Here is a 17,906-nt window from a genome sequence, read left to right on the forward strand (position 1 = left end):
ATTGCTTGCCTTATCTAGTTTACCATGAAGCTGCACAAACATTCACAGCACTACTAACACCAGCAGTTCTGCGGGGTTTTGGTGGGGGTTTTTTTTGTGTTTTTTTTTTTTTTTTTAAATAAAGTAGTACTTTTTTAGAGCATTAAAGGCCTGTTTAAAGACAGCTCTGTATGATACAAACACAAGTCCTGACTTGGAAATCGAAAGTATTAACAGGGTAAGAAACAAGCAGAAAAAAGGCAAAGAGGCCAAACTGCCTAAGGTGGCTTAATACCAAATCAGCCTGAGGTGTTGAACAGAGCTATCCCGCATCCATTGATAAGCAGCAAAATCGAGGTAACATGGGCCACATCTCCCACTAGCTTTGAAGATCTTGCTTCCGTTTTGCGTTGGGCTAAGCTGAAAGAAAAGGCCTTCGAGCACAGGCAAGCGAAACCGTGCTCCACCTGCCGCCAGGCTGGGGGCAGGCCGCAGGGCCCCCCAGGCGGGACACCCTCGGTGCAGCTCGGCGCGCCGCGCTGCCGCCGGGCAGAGAACCGGCCCCGCACTGCGGGGTTCCCTCACAGGCTGGTAGGAAAATCTGCGGTTTAGGGTTCGGCTTGCCTTTTTTTTTTTTTTTTAATAATAGTAACAACGCACAGGTGGAGTTTCCCACCTCCGGCTGCGGCGCCTCGCCTGCTCCAGCACCCACCGCACCGCGCCCGCTCGGCGGCAGCTCAGCCCCTCCCAGCCGCAACCGCTGTGTCCCAGCCGGCGGACAGGCTCGGAGACAAGAGACTTCCGTTTGCCCCGGCCCGGCCGAGCAGGCAGCTCCGGGCCGGGCCAACGCGGACGCTGCTGCGGGGCCGTGCCCGGGCAAGGCGGGGGGCGCTGCGCCCTGCGCCTTTAAGGAGGAGCCGCGCTCCTCCCCGGCGGCGCTGCGGCCCCGCCCCGCGCGGGGCGGCCGCGGAGCGAGCGGATCCGCAGACGCGGGGTTGGCGCCGCGGGCGAGCTCGGGGCTCGGCCGGCCACGCCTCGGTGCGCTTGACGGGTCCCCGCGCCGCTCCGCTCCGCTGCGGCAGCTGCTGCTCCCGCGGCGCCGCCCCGCCCCGCGCCGCCCATGGCCTCCGCGCTGGTAAGGGCCCGGCCCCGGGCAGCCGGGGCGGCGCTGCTCGGGCAGGCGACCTGCGGCCGCCGCCCTGCGAGCGGGCTCGGCGGCCGGCGGGGCTCGCCCGGCGCTGCGGGCCGAGCGGCGGCAGCCGGCGGGAGCGGTCGGGGTGCAGGGTGCGCTCTCCGCCGCGCTCCCGCCGCCTGCGGGACGTTAACAGTTCCCGAGGGGTGGGGGGCTGGAGGGGAGACCGCCCCCCCCCGGAGGCTGACGGTGCGCACCCTCTCCCCCAGGAGGACCCCGTCCTGATCCGGCCTCTCCGAGGCCACAGAGCGGCGGTGACGGGCGTCACCTTCAACGCGGACGCCGCGGGGCTGGGTGAGTGCGGCGGCGGGGCCCGGCACCGTTTCCTTTCCGGGCGGGGCGGCTCCCTCCCTCCCTCCTTGGCAGCCGGCGGGGTCGCCGGGCGGTTCCGGGTGCAGGTCCGGGCGCGGAGGCGGGGCGGGCTCCCGTGTCGGCCGGGCGCGCCGAGGAGTCTCTGCCCCTTCCTTAAGCGACAACTTTTTGAGCAAACCACAAGGCGGGAGGAGGGGTTTGTCCCGCGGCGAGAGGGGAGGAGGAGGAGGAGGAAGTAAGCGAGGGGAGCGCTGAGGCCGGCGGGGCGGGGGGCTGCTCCGTGCCGTCTCTGCTGCCCCGCTTCCCCCGCGGTCCCCCGGAAACCTGTGGGCCCGCTGCGGAGGGACTGGCTGCCACCGCGGCCGGCGGCCCCAGCCCGAAGCTGGGAGGGCCCGCAGCCCCCTCCGTCCTGGGGAGCGCCCCGAGCTCTGCTCTGCTAGGGGCTGCTCTTAATCGCCTACGATGAGGATCCGTCTGGCGAGAAGATGGACGTGGGTCCGCAAGAGCTGCCTCTTTCTCGGCTTCTTGATGATCGCTTACTTTGTGGTCGAGCTGTCGGTTTCTTCATTCGGTGCCTCCCTGGCCGGGGAGAGCATCACCAAAGGGAAGTGGGAGAGGCGCTTTTCTGACAGAGCAGAAGAGGCTGTGGATTTGGCTCGTCCAGTTTATGACAAATCCCCGCCTGATCCTTATGCCCCTGGAGAATGGGGTAAGCCCTCTCGCCTGCAGCTGAGTCCCGAGGAAAAGAAACAGGAAGAAGAGCTGATTGAGAAGTATGCGATTAATATTTATTTGAGTGATAAAATCTCCCTTCACCGGCACATTGAAGATAATCGACTGAGTGGCTGTAAAACTAAATCTTACGACTACAGAAGACTGCCCACAACATCTGTTATAATTGCTTTTTACAATGAAGCCTGGTCAACGTTGCTGCGGACAATACATAGTGTTCTTGAAACATCACCTTCAGTGCTTCTAAAAGAAATTATACTGGTGGATGACTTGAGTGATAAAGTGTATTTGAAGACTGAACTTGAAAAATACATAAGCAGTCTGAAAAGAGTTCGTTTGATAAGAACCAACAAACGAGAAGGATTGGTTCGTGCACGCTTGATTGGCGCTACCTTTGCTACTGGTGATGTCCTCACGTTTCTAGACTGTCACTGTGAATGTGTCTCTGGTTGGCTGGAACCACTGCTTGAGAGGATTGCTGAGAACGAGACTGTTATTATTTGTCCTGTCATTGACACCATTGACTGGAAAACATTTGAATACTACATGCAGACGGCAGAGCCCATGATCGGGGGGTTTGACTGGCGTCTGACGTTCCAGTGGCACTCGGTGCCTAAACATGAACGCCTCAGGCGCAAGTCGGAAACTGACCCAATCAGATCCCCAACTATGGCTGGTGGCTTGTTTGCTGTCAGCAAGAAGTATTTTGAGTACCTGGGTACCTACGATACGGGAATGGATGTCTGGGGAGGGGAGAACTTAGAATTATCATTTAGGGTTTGGCAGTGTGGAGGCATGTTGGAAATTCATCCATGCTCCCATGTAGGCCATGTGTTTCCAAAGCGTGCGCCCTACGCTAGACCGAATTTCCTTCAGAACACGGCACGTGCTGCAGAGGTATGGATGGATGAGTACAAAGAGCACTTTTACAACAGAAATCCTTCAGCAAAAAAAGAAAACTATGGAGATATTTCTGAGAGAAAGATACTAAGAGAGCGTTTAAAATGCAAGAGTTTTAACTGGTATTTAAAGAACATATTTGCTGAGTTGCATGTACCGGAAGATCGTCCTGGCTGGCATGGTGCTATCCGCAGCGCAGGAATAGCTTCCGAATGCCTTGACTACGTCTTACCAGAACATCATCCTACTGGGGCTCACCTTTCTCTTTTCGGATGTCATGGTCAGGGAGGCAATCAATTTTTTGAATACACATCAAATAAGGAGATTAGATTTAACTCTGTAACTGAGCTGTGTGCTGAAGTCCCTGAGCATGAAGACTTCATAGGTATGAGGAGCTGCCCAAAAGATGGGTCTCCTATCCCAGAAATTATTATATGGCATTTCAAAGAAGATGGGACTATTTATCATCCTCATTCGGGAAAGTGCCTTACTGCTTATCGTACAACTGAGGGGCGTGCTGATGTGCAAATGGGAGCTTGTAATGCTGCAGATAAAAATCAGATTTGGAAATTTGAGAAATAATCACTGCTGGTAGTACAAATCAAATGGACTCTGATATACAAGGTTTTTATATGCGTGAGCTGATAGTGACGTTTAGTTGTATACCTTGGAATGTCTTCAGATGCATTCCTAGTGGTGTAAAAACTATATTGCTGTGGTGAACTGTATGGAAAGCAAAAGTAAATACTTGGATTTAATTTCTAAAACATTGAATACAGATCTAATGCCTTTTATTTTTGTAAAACTTTGATCCGTTATTTTCTTACTTTGGCCTATCTTGATTATGGTTAATCAAAGGCTTTTGAATGGACTGAGGAGGGATTTTTTTTTTCTTTAAAAAAAAAAAAGTTCTACACATTAAACCTGCAAGATAGTGTTACATGAAAGTAAAAAAATCTTTACTTACCAAAGTAAAAGTTAAGGTTCTTGCAGTGGAATTAACTGACCTGTGTTGCAGTTACATTTTAAGATATGTATCTAACACCCTAAATAATGCTACAGTAGCATGTGATTGAATCAGCATCTATGTGGAAAGTTGAGGCTTAAGCCTTGTAATATTTTGCAGTTTTCTGGGAATTTACAGGCTCTTAAGGGTTTCAGGGTGGCAACTAGCTGTATTACATTGAAGAAATTGAAGTTTTTCTAGATGGGCTTTGGCACTGCTTTGCGGTTTTGTGCCTATTCTGGAAAATTTACCTCATGAGGGCAAGTCAGGAGTTCTCATGTGTTTAGAGTGCAGTAGCAGTGGAACCAGGGATGTGCTGGCCATACCACAAATGGGAAGAAATAGTTGCCTTATGAGAACTCTGTTTAAGGGTAGTGGAGAAGGAAAGAAAGCAAAAATTGTATTGGCTACTGCCGTTTCTCAGCTATATCTTTAATATTTACGTTACCTCTGTGTAAGCTTTTCCACCGTAAGCCTGTCATCCCAGAGACACATAGCTGAGGTGACCATACAGTGTATCCTTTTTATTTCCTGTCTGTCAGTGGGTTAGAGGAAGGAGATGCAGAGGAAAACTTGGGCTGTCTTATTTTGGGCTAGGTGTTTGGCACCAGCTGGCATGCATCAGCCCTAGATAGAGTTTTGAAATAATGTAGCATGCATTTTCTAGTCACAGTAGTACCATGGAGACCTCGCGTAAGGTTGGGAAGTTGGCGTTCCTGAAGTGAGGACAGTTGAAAAGGCAAAGGGCAGTTTGGACGAAACCAAGATTTTTGGTTAGGTGTTTCACAGAACAATTTATTTAGGATGTTTTCTATATCCTGTTTTGCTGAGTTTTGAAGAACGTTGATTCTTGAATTGTCACTAATCTGTTTTGGGTGTGATTATAGGCAGTAGATGTGATAGATACATTGTGTACTTGAAAAAAATAATCTTGTAGCTTTGTATGACTTAAATTGAACACTTAATGTTTCAGGCATTCCAGATTTTTTGATTACTTTCACTGGAGTGACAAATGTTTTCAGTAGCCGCAGTGTAGTAAGCAAGCCCCCCCTTGACGTGGGGCTGGCAGGTAGGAGCTTGAGCTAGTGAGCAATAAGAATCTGGATACTTGAGGAATGTAGTAGCTGGGCATTTGCTGCAGGTGTTAGTAGGTTGAAGGGTTAAAAGGGAGCAAGTGAAACCTGAAATAAATGAAGATTTTGGAAAAAAAAAAAAAAAAGCAGAGTAACTTAAGAAATATTCTTGAATCTTAGTGATTTTAAAGATTTGAGAGGTTTGGGTGGAAGCGGTCTAAGATAGAAGGGGAACATAAGAAAATTTGGAACTGGGAATGTAGAGCTGAATCATGCTAAAAATGCTTGCTACTGTGTGGCATGGGTTGTTTTAAGTCTTTGACTTATTTTTAGGACGTTATTTGCTATTAGGGTTGGTTTTTTTTTCCCCCTTAAGCTGATTTTTTGTTTTTGGAAAAAGGGAACTTTTTTACTATATAAGGGAGACAGTCCTGAGAAATTCCATTCCACTCTGCAGGAATAAATTCTTTTGTGGACCTTCAAGTTATGAACCATTTATCAAATTTTAAAAGGCAGCCAGTCATTATGTACTGGGGCAATAAATTATATAAAGTATGTGCTTTTGTGAAAAACTGCTCTAGACTGTTACATTCAATAGAAATGACAGGAAAAAGGCCTGGGTTCTCTCCTACATGACAGAGCATAAGTTGTATGTGCAATGCATGTTTCCTCAGATGAAAGTAATTAATTAAATGGTGTGAATATAGACTATGCAACTTTTATACAATTAACTTTTTTAGGACTTGGCAAAAACTACATTTCATATAAAGAACTACCTTCATGTTAAAACTGACATCCAAAGTGTTCCTTACCTCTTTAAGCAATAAGTCTAAGTGAACCTACTTCTTAAAGTTTGGAAAGTTACTCTTTCTGTATGAATCTGAACCCTTCCTCCTTCTCCCTACCACCTCCTATTTTCATGGTTACTTAAAAACTAAAAGAAAAAAAAAAAGCATAAATAACCTGGCCCTATAAATAAATTTAAAAAAATTGTTCCCAATGGGAATAAAAAAGGTTGGGGGTGGTAGAGGAACTAGAGGAGGAGAGAGAAAGAGAAGGAAAAAAAAACCAACCACCTTGCAATTTTCAAGTTCTACTAATTTTGAACTGAGTTGCAGCAATTCTACACAAATACTCGCATCCAGATGTTTTTCAGTGTGTACAGATTTCTAGAAAATCTGAATCTAAAAGATTTTCTATGCTGTTAGACTTTGAAAACTTGGGGAACACTTGTGTATATTTTAAACTACTGATTTTAAGTGACTTAAAAGAAATTGAATGTAAGCTTGACACTGAATAAATGTAGGAGGGCTTTGGGATTTCTTTTGAAAAAATAAAATCCAGAATTAAAAATGTTGGCTAGTGTGTTGACCTCTTTTCAGTTCTTTTCCACTTGTATAAGTACATGTGACATTCACTAAAAACTGCTATGAACTTGAACTTACACAAGTTATTAAAAGTTCACTGTAACTTATCCACTGCACTTAGAATTTCAGATTGGTTCCCTTGACAGAGGTTCATTTAATAATTGTTTTCCTGCAAGCAGGAAATCTTGCAAATCACTGGTAAGTGTGTTTGTTTAGTGATGTTGCACTTTATCACACTGAGATTTGCAAGGTTCCTGTAAAGCGTGTGGGGTTTTTGGTGGTGGTGCTGGTTGAGTATTTACACACGCATCACATGCACAGCCCTGTACTCCATCTGACCTGTAATTCTTGCACTGCCTGAGATAATTATGTTGGAGGTGCTTCAGTATATGGGGGAAAGAAAGGGTGCCCAAGGGGTACATCTAGCTGTTAAAGCCTGGCAGAGTACGTCTCTTCTGATTTTTTGCACAACTGGTAGTCGCTACTGTGGTATTCTGGGAAATAGAGTGTAATGGTAATTCCATATTGCGGCAGCTTCTGTCTTCATATATATATGTGTATATACGAAAATGTATACCATCAATATTCACAACTTATAAATTGAATTTGGTTTCATATCAAATACCATGAAAAAATTTTTGTGGCGAATGTGAAGCCCAGATATTTGTTTAGAGGACTGCAGCAAAGCAGTGTGTAAACTGGCCTTTGCTTAAGGCCAAGTCTTAATTCTTCCGTGTTCAATTCTGTTATGACTCATCACCAGAAAAGCAAATTACCTAGAGATGTGTCAACTATACTTGGGCGTGTACGGGGAAAAAAAAGCACTGAGGCTGTAAACTGGACTAAGTTGCATATTGAAGTCAGCTCAGTGGGAATTTTCATTTTCTTCTAGTTATATTTTTCAATTGACCGAATATTGTCATTACTACATCAAGGACACATTTTGTCTTTCACCTCTAAACATGGTTCTGGTTATGTTATGTCTTCTAGGATATATGGGCAACATACCTGTTTGTGGTACAGCCCATCCTAAAATTTTCTTTTCTACTCTTTGTGTTTCTTTTGTTTCAGTTTCAATACTTTAAATTTAGCCTTGGACATCTGTTGTGGGCTGGTGGTCTGGTAATTGAAAGTCAGACTGTAGGGCACTGGCATACTTAGCAAGTGCTGACAGAACACATCAGCTGGGTCTGGTCTGTGTTTCTGTAGGACCTCATGTGTAATCTGTCCTGGAAGGTTCTTGCTCCCCTCCTTCTGAACACTTAAATGCATGGACAATATGAACTTGAGGGGAGAAAAATGCATAAAGGATTAAGAAGCAACCCTTAAGATCCTGTGCTTGTGTAAATTGGAGAAGTGTTGTTATGAAGTAGGCAAAATCCCTTAAAACGGAATAAGAAAAGAATTAGAGAAGTTTATTTGATAATAGTAAAGTACATTTTTCATGTATAAAACTGTTTTTAAGATTAGTATTGATAATGGAAATTATTACTGGCAACATTGTTACCCTATAGACATATAGTCTATAAATACCCTATAGTATTTATAATATTCATAAATACCCTATAGTATTTAGTGCCTGTGGTTACCTAAGGTAAGATGTTTACTGTTGCATCAAAATGCGTAGGCATTGGCCATATGTGCCGAATGCAGCCTGTCTGAACTGGGAATAGCTTAACTTGGCTAGTCTTGTTAATGGTAAAGAGACCTGGCTTCCTTGGAAGGATAGGGGCCAAAGTTGAATATAGATTCAGAGTTTTGGCTGAAAGTTTCTTTGGGTTTTTGCCTCTCCTATGCTGGTCAGATAGTCACATCAGCCTATGTGCTTTAAGAAGATAATTCTGCAACAGGTCTACCAGTTACTCACCCTTTCCTGTGCAGGTCCTGAACTTCTTCCCTCCTTCACCCCTGTGGTGGTGTCAGCTGGGCTGGAACTGCAGTATGAGAGATAATAATAGCCTTTGAATGTCATGGTAATGAGCATGTACGTGGCTTCAAGAGAGAATCCTACCTAAGGATGGAGAGAGGATGCTGTGTGAGCATAGGGAACAGGGAGAATAAGGAATATGCTTGTGGCCGTCCCAGGGAACAGAGAACTTCAGATCCCTGCTTGTGTCTCATTAACAAATGGATAATCCATCTGTGAGAGAGCAAGTTACAAGAAACCAGGCTTTGACTTTATGTAGTGTCATCTGTTAATATACTTCCTTCAGTTTTTAGAACTGAAAGCAAAGACCACTGGTACTACATGGCCTTTGTGCACTTCATAAGGTACCACAGGTATTTGCTATTTTGTGCATTATTTCTTCTAGAAACCATCGATCTTGTTTGTTCCACATATCCAATATGATGCTTTCAGATTCTATTTTAGCTTACATTTCAATTTTTCCTTTCTGTCTTATGCTGCTCTAGGTCACATTTTTCTGAATCAAATGGGGAAAAAAGAAATTATTCGTGTACTATTAGAAAGAGCCTGCTGTAAAATAGAGTTCTGAAAAGTTAAAGGGGGGAAAATATCCTGTACTTCTGTGCCAAATTTTGGCCTATTGATATGGATGTAGAGATAGTCTGGTCCCACATCTTTTACCAGAAGCCAGTCTTTTGGGAGTGAAATGATATCTCTGTGCTGAATCTCTAAGGAGAATTTAATATATAATGTTTTGTTCAAGGCTTGCCTTGACACACACGCTAATAAATGGATTCCATTACTTTGTGCTATGTTGGTGCTTGAAAGAGGTTGGGAAGGGAAGAGCCATCCTTTTCATGTCCTCCTCAACATCCAGGAGGTTCCTCCTCTCCTTCCCTTTCTGTACTAGTGATAGGAATTTTATAACTGAGGGGTGGGAGTGTGAATCCCTTGTTTTTATTGATGTCCTGCATGCTAGCATTTAGCAGAAATGAAGATAATAGAGGTGTAGGAAGATCACATTTGTCAGTTTAATTCAGCTGCTCATTGCTTTTGCTGCTTGTAGTTTCCTGGAAACGATCAAGCTCTGGTAAAAGTTGTCTGCCTTCTCAAATGTAGATAGTGTGAGCCACCTGTAAAGTGACTGCAAAAAAAAAAGTTCATACTGTTTTTATTACCACACTGAAAACTTCACAATGTGTTTTGAACTAGCCAAATGTTAGTATGAAAAAAATTGGTACTTAAATACCTGTGAAGAATTATCCTTTACTCCTCCTCCCAGTCTTCTGATGTCCTTCCAAAAGCCTGGTGTTGGCATAGCTGTCTGTCAGACTTCTGCTCAGGCCAAGTATCCCGTTAAAACCCAGTAACTGCTCCCTTTCCCTAATACCCAATAAGTTCACTGGTGAATCCAATTTCATAGTCATTAGCTCTGATTTTTCTAATGACAGTGAATGGACTCATCATATTGTTTGTTTCTTGCCAGCTACCTCCTCTTTGGATAGGTTTCTTATGGTGTGGAAGCTGAAGACACAGTGCAGAGCTTACAGATTTGTAGGCCATACAGAAGCAGTGACCAGCGTACAGTTCTCACCAGATGGGCAGCTACTTGCTTCAGCTTCTCAAGATCGTACTGTCAGGCTATGGATTCCCTGCATGTGAGTGTAACTGGACAGTGCTGACTATGCGTTTCATTGATGTGCAATGTGAATACTGGAGTCTTTACCCAAGAAGAGTTTCTGTTTCCCTCCCACATTCCTGGGCTTTGACAGAAATCGAGTTTGGGGATCACAAGCAACATGGTTCTTTACTGTCTCATTTTGTTCTTTACTGAATATTCTGTAGTTTAAAAAGAAAAATATAGCAATTCACAGGTCATAATTTCATGTGTGTAGGACTATTCTTGGTAGTATTTCTCTGGCTTAAAGAATGTATTTCTTTTAGTAAGGATTGCATGGCTGCACTTCATTTTGGGGAGACAAGTGATGAAGGAAACAGCATTTGTGGAAAAAATATTTTTGACTTGTCTTTTTAGACTCTTCTTAAGAAGTAGTGATTATGAGAGCTATTCAGAATGATCTTAGAAAGACTGGTGTTACTTTAAGCGTTTTGTAGATTACTATCAAAATATAATAAATTCTTTTTCAAATACTGTATGGAGACTAATGTTGCTAGTTAATTGCACTGTTCTCTAAAATTGGTCATGCTAAATACAACTACTTCAAAGTATTATTCTAATAATCAATATCCAAATAAAGTAAAAAAAATTGGCAACACTAAGGTTTAGCCTGTATAAGTTGCCTTTTCATTGTATAAGATTCCAAATATGTTTGGATAGCTTTGAGTTTTATGGGATTTTAAACTCTCTGTTTAATATAATTGTGTTTTGGTGGTTTTATGTGGTTTTTTTTTTTCCCTTCCTCTAGTCATGGAGAATCATCAGTACTGAAAGGTCATACAGCATCTGTTCGTAGTGTGAGCTTCTCGCATGATGGCCACTTTCTAGTTTCAGCATCCAATGATAAATCAATAAAAATATGGAGTGTTCGCCATCAGTGTCTTTTGTTTTCCCTATTCCAACACACTCATTGGGTTCGCTGTGCCAAGTAAGCATTGTTTTTATTCTCTTTGTAAAGAAGCAGAACTCCTAAAAAAGGGAGTTTATTTCCCAGGGCAGAACTAAGAGATGAAAAATCTGTGAATGATAAATGATGATCTATCACTAATAATGAAATCTTAATAAATCAATCTTATGCACACACATTTTATATAATTTCCTAGTTGAAGTCTGAAAGCTTGCTCTGTGTAATATGTGTACGTATTAAATCTGTTGTTGAGTGTTAATTCTTTCACTTTAAAGGACAAATAGGACCTTCTGTATTTATTTTCAGTCAGTATTCCGGCTTTCCCCAGTCTGGTATGTTTTTGTGCTGTATGAACTTATTTCTCAGCATTCACTTGTTTCAGGATTTATTACGCACAGTAGGGGTTTTTTCAACTATTCTTGAACAGTAGTGGCATAAAAGGAATGGTTGTGAGTCAAAATGAGTTAAGCTTACATCACTGGAAAAGGTAGAAGAAATAGCCTTTGTACTGCAAGTTAAGATTTGCACTCTATTTAAAGGCAGGGCAGCTCCTCAAAGACAAGAAAAGATTGTTCTTTTGCTGATTTTTTTTTTTTTTTTTTTTTTTTTTCCCCCTCCGTATTAATGGAAAGTCTGCAGCTGAGGCCTGATTTAAACCTCTTGAGAAAAAAATTTAACACTGGTGAAGTGCAGAGCCCTACAAAGTTCCAAAGTATCTGATCGTTAAAAAATAAATCATATATGAAAGTTCTTGAACAGTATTCTAATGTCCCTATGCAGTTGCTCAGTATGAAAAATAGTAATGATTGGTGAAATTATAGAGAAATCAATTTTGCTGTTTAAAAAAAGAAGTCTGCTAGTCTAGGAATAATCATGAATGTTTTGCTGACAGTCTGTAAGTCTAGAGAGAACTCACAGGAGAATGTATATGTAGGTTAAAATTGAACACAAGGTTTTACTGTGTCCTCTTTGTCTTTTTGCCTATAGTTTTCTGTAATAATATCTTTGGCATTTGAAGTGACAACCTTAGGCTGCTGTTAACTTCCCTCCCTCCCTCTTCTCTTGTTGTTGCTGTGTTTTTAATTGTAGCTGATTGTGAAATGGAGGGGAGAGGAGTGAGGTGAGAAGTTTTTCAGTTTTTTTACTCCATGAGAAATATGAGAAATTCAAGTGTCCTCTGAACGTTATACAATTTAATTTCAAACAGGCTTTCTTGGTTTTGATGTTTTGTTACTTATGTCTCTAGTGCTAATCTAGGTAGTATCAATTGTTTAGCAATGTGTACACTTACATGTTCCAGATTTTCACCTGATGGAAGACTAATAGCATCTTGCAGTGAGGATAAATCTGTTAAGATCTGGGATACAAGAAATAAAACTTGTATTGATAACTTCTTAGACTATGGAGGGTAAGTGTTTCTAGAAAAAAGGAGAACTATAAATGTGTAATCTGAGATTAATGTTTTGTGGTATTCACGTCTATATATGTTATATCTGAAAATAGATCAAACTTCTACCACCCATGTAAACTAAAATAATTAATTTCATGTTTTTTAAAAGAAGTTAACTGACTACATTTATCCATCTGTTTTCTAACAGTCAAGGAGCAGGCCAGAGGGAAGTCAGATTGTTCTTGGATTTTTGAATGTTTTCATGTTTTTCCTCCATTTTGATAATGGATGCTTCAAGAATAGAAGTTTGAGTTCTTCGCTCATTGAAAACCTTATTCTGTTGGCTTCAGTGACCTGCCTCATTTAGGTTTAGAAAACACTTGCTTTTACTTATCTGCAGTTTTCTTAAACATATTGAGATGAGGGTTTTAATTAACAAATGCAATGGAATATTAATCTTGTATACGTGCTTTGCTAATTTGATGGATGCCTTCTCTTTCCTTTTTCCAAGCTAAAAGATTGTGATAGCTAGATATTCTGTTCTTAGACAAAGTTATTTTACTTGCTGTTTTCAATCTCTTTGCAGCACTTTCTTCTAGGAACTTTGTACTCCAACACAAACTGTAAAGGTTTGAGTCAGGACAATTATACTATCTTTTTAACAAAAGCCAGATTGTACAGTCTGATTTATCATGCACATCTTGTTTTCTTCTGTTTATTTCAGTTGCTTGAAATACCTTATTTGAGTTTCCATACGTGTGGATTCCACACAATTTTGTAGCAACTAAATGTTAATTCTGTGGTGGTTTTATAGATATACACACACATATATATATGCACACACACACTCCCAAATATTTCTGTGGCAACATGTAATCAATCTATTTTCATTTATTATATTTAGATTTGCAAATTTTGTGGATTTCAACCCAAGTGGTACATGTATAGCTTCTGCAGGTTCCAATCATACGGTGAAGCTCTGGGATATTCGAATGAACAAGCTACTGCAGCATTACAAAAGTAAAAATAATTTAGTTTGTTATATTTTCTTTAGAATGGAGCTCTTTGCAACAAAATGTAATTTATTTAGATTATATGATTTCATTCCTTGATGGGGAAGGTGGACAAATAGGTCATATTGGCATTTTGTAAGTAATTTTTTGTAGTCTATCAACCCTAAAAATACAGTCTGAATCCTGATTATTCCTTTGCAATGCTTCTCTTATTTGCTTAGTTCCGTGCTAAAAATGACTTTGTAGAGTCTACTATGTCCTGGCACTTTGGTTGTTTTTCTTTTAACTGAAGTAGGTTATTCTTTTGGAAGTAGAAAAGAGCAAAGAAATTAAGTGTACATTTCCTGTTAGTAGATATCTACAGTCTTTGAATATTGTCTTCTGTAAATTAGTTCACAGAGCAGGGGTTAATTGTGTATCATTCCATCCTTCTGGTAACTATCTCATCACTGCTTCTACTGATGGTACCCTTAAGATTTTGGACCTCTTAGAAGGAAGACTTCTTTATACTCTTCATGGACACAAGGTATACACAATAATCCTATTTCAATAGACATTTTAATAGATTATTCAGCATCTTTTCAAAGGGAAAGTAACATTTATGCTATTGTGTCTTTTATCTGCAAGTTGCAAGATACACTTTGTTGGACAGCAAAGTGTTGTATTAATGTACATTGTTGCAAGTGCATAAAGTAATGCATCAGTTTTGCCTGTGACCATGCAGTTAATCTGCCAATATTTTATGCATGCTTAATGTTAAATAATAGAACATACTCTGAATTCATTAATAATTCACTCCCTTAATTGTCAAATCTTTTTGTCTATTGAAAAACAGTGCTTTCTAAGGAGGGGGAAGCATATGGAAGGTAACTTCTGTGAAGAATGGCAGACGTTTTCTCTCTTTCCTCTTAATGGAAAACAAACCCCACTTGTGAAAATGAATCACTCAAACACATTGTCTTAAGTAATGTGATATATATTTGATAATTTTTTATTGCAGAGTTAAAGCATAAAAATCTAAGGAAAATGCCACAATTTTCCTGGTATTGATTGTAGTAACTGCAATGCAGCATTGCATTACGGATGTGCAATATTAACTCTTCAAGTTGTTTTGCAAAAAATTCTCTACAGTTAATTGTTATTCTATTAAAATTGAAAAATCTGTTTATATTAGATAATGGCATAAATGTTTTTCTCTTTGCATTAAAATACCATGATTACAGTAATAGGGTAATTTTAATCTGTGCCCTTTTTTTGTCTTTCAGGGACCTGTACTTTCTGTGGCTTTTTCAAAAGGTGGTGAAAAATTTGCCTCAGGTGGAGCAGATGCTCAGGTTTGTGGTATTGTCTCTTTAAATTAAATGTCTTAATGTTTGTTACAGCGGCGGAGAGTTAAATATAGTGTGTTGCAGTAACATGCTAATTACAGTATGCTCTCATGCATTCTGTCTAGTAATGTGCTATATAGACTTTGTTTAGCCTAAAGGTAAATTTGTGGAGAAAAATAAATACATCATTTTTAAATTGAACTTAACTACTTTCAATTGGATGTCACAATGAGAAGACCACAATACTAGCCAGTTGTGTTTTACATATTAAACTAAATTAATGACTTTTAAAGAGAAATATTTTAAATGTTACAATTCATTGTCAACAAAGTAGTTGTGTTCAATTAGTATTAATGCCTACATGCTCTGCTAACTTTTCACTTCTTTTAAAGTCAGTACTCTGTAACTGTAAGAATTAAGTTGTACTGGGAAAACTTTGGCTAGAATTGAGGAAAAATATCTTGTGTTAGCTTTGCTAATTTACATGGGTGAAACAGTGAAGTACTGGATTTCATATAGGGAAGAGTTGTTTGAGCCTTTAAAACAAAAAAATGTAAACAGCAAATCATACACTTCATCTACTATGATAAATCTCATAATTACAAAAAATACTGTCAGGCTTGGAATCAACTCTGTCAGGTTTTTACATTCTCCATAGAGAAAGAACTTGTGTAGCCCAAGACTTAAGAGTTTTACAGTCTGAAATGTTCCTTAATATTCGTTCTCTTTTTCATTGTTTCCTGTTATAAAAAGCTAAAAACTCAATGTAGACACAGAAAGCCATGCTGTAGAAATTAAGATCTTTTGAATTCACCATAAATCATTTTTCTGTTCTATTTTGTGGAGTTTGTCTTGTTACTAGCTGAAACATATTTCAGTCTTGAAAAATAATACGTACTTTTTAATTTAAAGCTTCAGTATCATTAGAAAGAATACAGTCTGCTTCTGGTTTTTATTTGCTGCTTCAGATAGCACACTTTCTAGAATGACTTGAGAGCACTCAAAGAAAACAAAATTGCTTTCTATCACAAGACATGAGAAGCAGTGCCAAGGCTTGCAGCTACTGGAAAAGCAAAAATGTTAGCAAACTTCCAATGTTAATTTTACAAGCAAAAAAAATATGCCCAAGAATGGGGAAAATATATTTATTTATTTCTTCCTTAGTCTAATCTTTTACTTTCTGTACTCAAGTGTTTTTTAATTAGAATTTTTTAGTTACAAAATGAAATTTTGATTCCTAGGTAATCCTGATTTGTTGACCTTACGTTTTTATTAGTCCTTTCTTTTATGATGATTGGTGTATTACACTTAACTTGAGGAAGTGAAGTACATGTGTTAAACTAGGTTACGTGACAGAAAATTCATCTGAGAATCTGATGATGCAAAGGACCTACAGTATTAAGCCTAACCCAGCCTCCCAAATAAATGCCAGCATACCCTGGGAATGCCTGTCTTATTACAAGGTTCCTTTGAATTTGGGGCCCACTGAATGATGTGCACGTTCTGTGTGGTCACGTCCATGCCCTGTTTCTGCTCTGACTCCATGCTGTAGAGCTGGTGGCAATGGGATCATGGAGTGAGCAGGTATTATAGTGCAAAATCTATAAGATGAATCGTGTTTCTCAGCAGTTTGGTATAGTGGTTTTATGCTGAATGCATAAGAGGGAAGATCCAGTTTCATCAGGAAGTGCTTTCTTAGGTAAATGTTGAATTTTAAAAGTTGTTGTATTACGTCTAGTAAGAAATCGTGGTTTTATTTGCCTTACAGAAAGGCAAGTTTTTATCAGTTGACATTTTTCTCTTATGAACATTCCAGTGGGAGAGGGCTCGTTATTTTGCTGTAACTTTGACTTTTGTGTTGTAAGTTTTAAAATGTGCAGTGCTAACCATTGTGTGATAACTACCTGTGTATATCTCTTTATCTATAATAAGCGTAAGAACTTTATTCCTCAGTGTCCGTTTTCTGTTGCTGTATACACATACGTACTCCATGAACATCCTTTTTTGCTGACTTGTCCACAGCCACCTTCTATGTCTGCCAGGAGAATAACTGTGGGACCTCAACTCACTGTGATAGAATTAAGTTAGTTTACAGTAAATGTAGGCTGTATTCATTTGAAGAGTTCTGCTGGCAGATTGGCAATGTCAAGCTGATGAACAGAGAGGCTGGCTATAAAAATATCTTTTATCCCTCATGTAGTATCCAAAAGATACTGTCTGTCCAAGCAGGAGTTGGAGGCAGCTGATTCACTGTAAGTTTACCACAGATTACTTGCTCTATAGACATATATGCATAGTTACTTTTACATTGTTTGCATTGCAGTTGAGATACTTGAGGCATATATGGATGTTTCCATGCTGGTTTTACTAATTTTGTTATTTGTAATGATGAAGCTGCAACGGCATGGCCTTCCACTTTAGAGCAAAATGAAACATAGAGCTTGAGCAGCTCAAATGTTCACCATTGATGAAAGGCCCTACTTCTGCTGCCTCCTGCCTAAACTCTTGTTTAAACTTCATGCTGAGACAGTTCAAATTGCTAAATGAGCAGAAAATTGGCCTTAAAAAATGGGGAAAGCTACATAAAAAAAATGTGAATAACTTTATGCTAGATTGGGGTGATGGAGGTAGTGGAACTACACAGCTGAGGAGGAAGAGAAAGCAGGACCTACCTCTTACAGCACAGTGAGCTGCTGTGAATCAACAGATCTAACACTTTAACTGTCCTGCAAGTGCCAGGTTCTGAGGCAGGTTTATGTAGTTTGTACTGAGATCCATGCATCCCACTTTCACTGTTACTAATGTCTGAGTGAGTTAGGATCCATCTTTATTGGTGCACTGTTTCCCAGCACACAATTAGGATCTTCCACTCGAGTCATGAAAGATGTTGAACCTGAACTGAACTTGTAACAATGCAGCTACTTAGGAATATATTAAAAATATTATTTAGTCTGCTTGGAATTTCTGTGAACAAATATATGATTTGTGCTACTTATGTGTAGTTTGATAATTTCTGAAAAATACTTCTAATGGTTGTCAAAAATATTTTTGGCTGGACAGGCAAGTAATTTTAAGTCAGATCATGGTCCCATCTTTGTTTCCTCTAATTTAGGGAGCAGCTAT

At 40.4% G+C, this 17,906-nt stretch overlaps 2 protein-coding genes across 7 annotated transcripts in view; both read left to right on the forward strand.

Moving 5' to 3' along the window:
* The first annotated feature begins 959 nt into the window (after window positions 1-959).
* The window catches only part of POC1B (POC1 centriolar protein B), a 72,755-nt gene continuing 55,808 nt past the window's right edge, over window positions 960-17,906 (forward strand). For 5 of the 6 annotated variants that reach the window (XR_012633407.1, XR_012633404.1, XR_012633406.1 and 2 more), the window contains exons 1-8: window positions 961-1,114; window positions 1,381-1,465; window positions 9,954-10,125; window positions 10,894-11,073; window positions 12,353-12,460; window positions 13,347-13,462; window positions 13,848-13,981; window positions 14,721-14,789. Coding sequence is in view for 2 of the 6 variants with exons in the window: in XM_074902764.1 (XP_074758865.1) it covers window positions 1,100-1,114; window positions 1,381-1,465; window positions 9,954-10,125; window positions 10,894-11,073; window positions 12,353-12,460; window positions 13,347-13,462; window positions 13,848-13,981; window positions 14,721-14,789 (879 nt within the window). In the remaining 4 variants the exon portion in view is untranslated. Of the gene's footprint in view, window positions 1,115-1,380; window positions 1,466-9,953; window positions 10,126-10,893; window positions 11,074-12,352; window positions 12,461-13,346; window positions 13,463-13,847; window positions 13,982-14,720; window positions 14,790-17,906 lie in introns of all 6 variants that reach the window. The other variant, XM_074902763.1, reaches the window with a different exon arrangement.
* On the forward strand, window positions 1,758-6,746 carry GALNT4 (polypeptide N-acetylgalactosaminyltransferase 4). Its single transcript, XM_074902761.1, has one exon. The coding sequence runs from the start codon at window positions 1,946-1,948 to the stop codon at window positions 3,695-3,697; it is 1,752 nt and encodes a 583-aa protein (XP_074758862.1). The 5' UTR covers window positions 1,758-1,945; the 3' UTR covers window positions 3,698-6,746.

Source organism: Athene noctua, chromosome 3 (assembly GCF_965140245.1).
Source record: "Athene noctua chromosome 3, bAthNoc1.hap1.1, whole genome shotgun sequence".
Lineage (NCBI taxonomy): Eukaryota > Metazoa > Chordata > Aves > Strigiformes > Strigidae > Athene > Athene noctua.

What these genes read in the sequence shown, in the direction of transcription:
- GALNT4 (XM_074902761.1), top strand. Translation starts at nt 1,946, where the DNA reads ATGAGGATCCGTCTGGCGAGAAGATGGACGTGGGTCCGCAAGAGCTGC.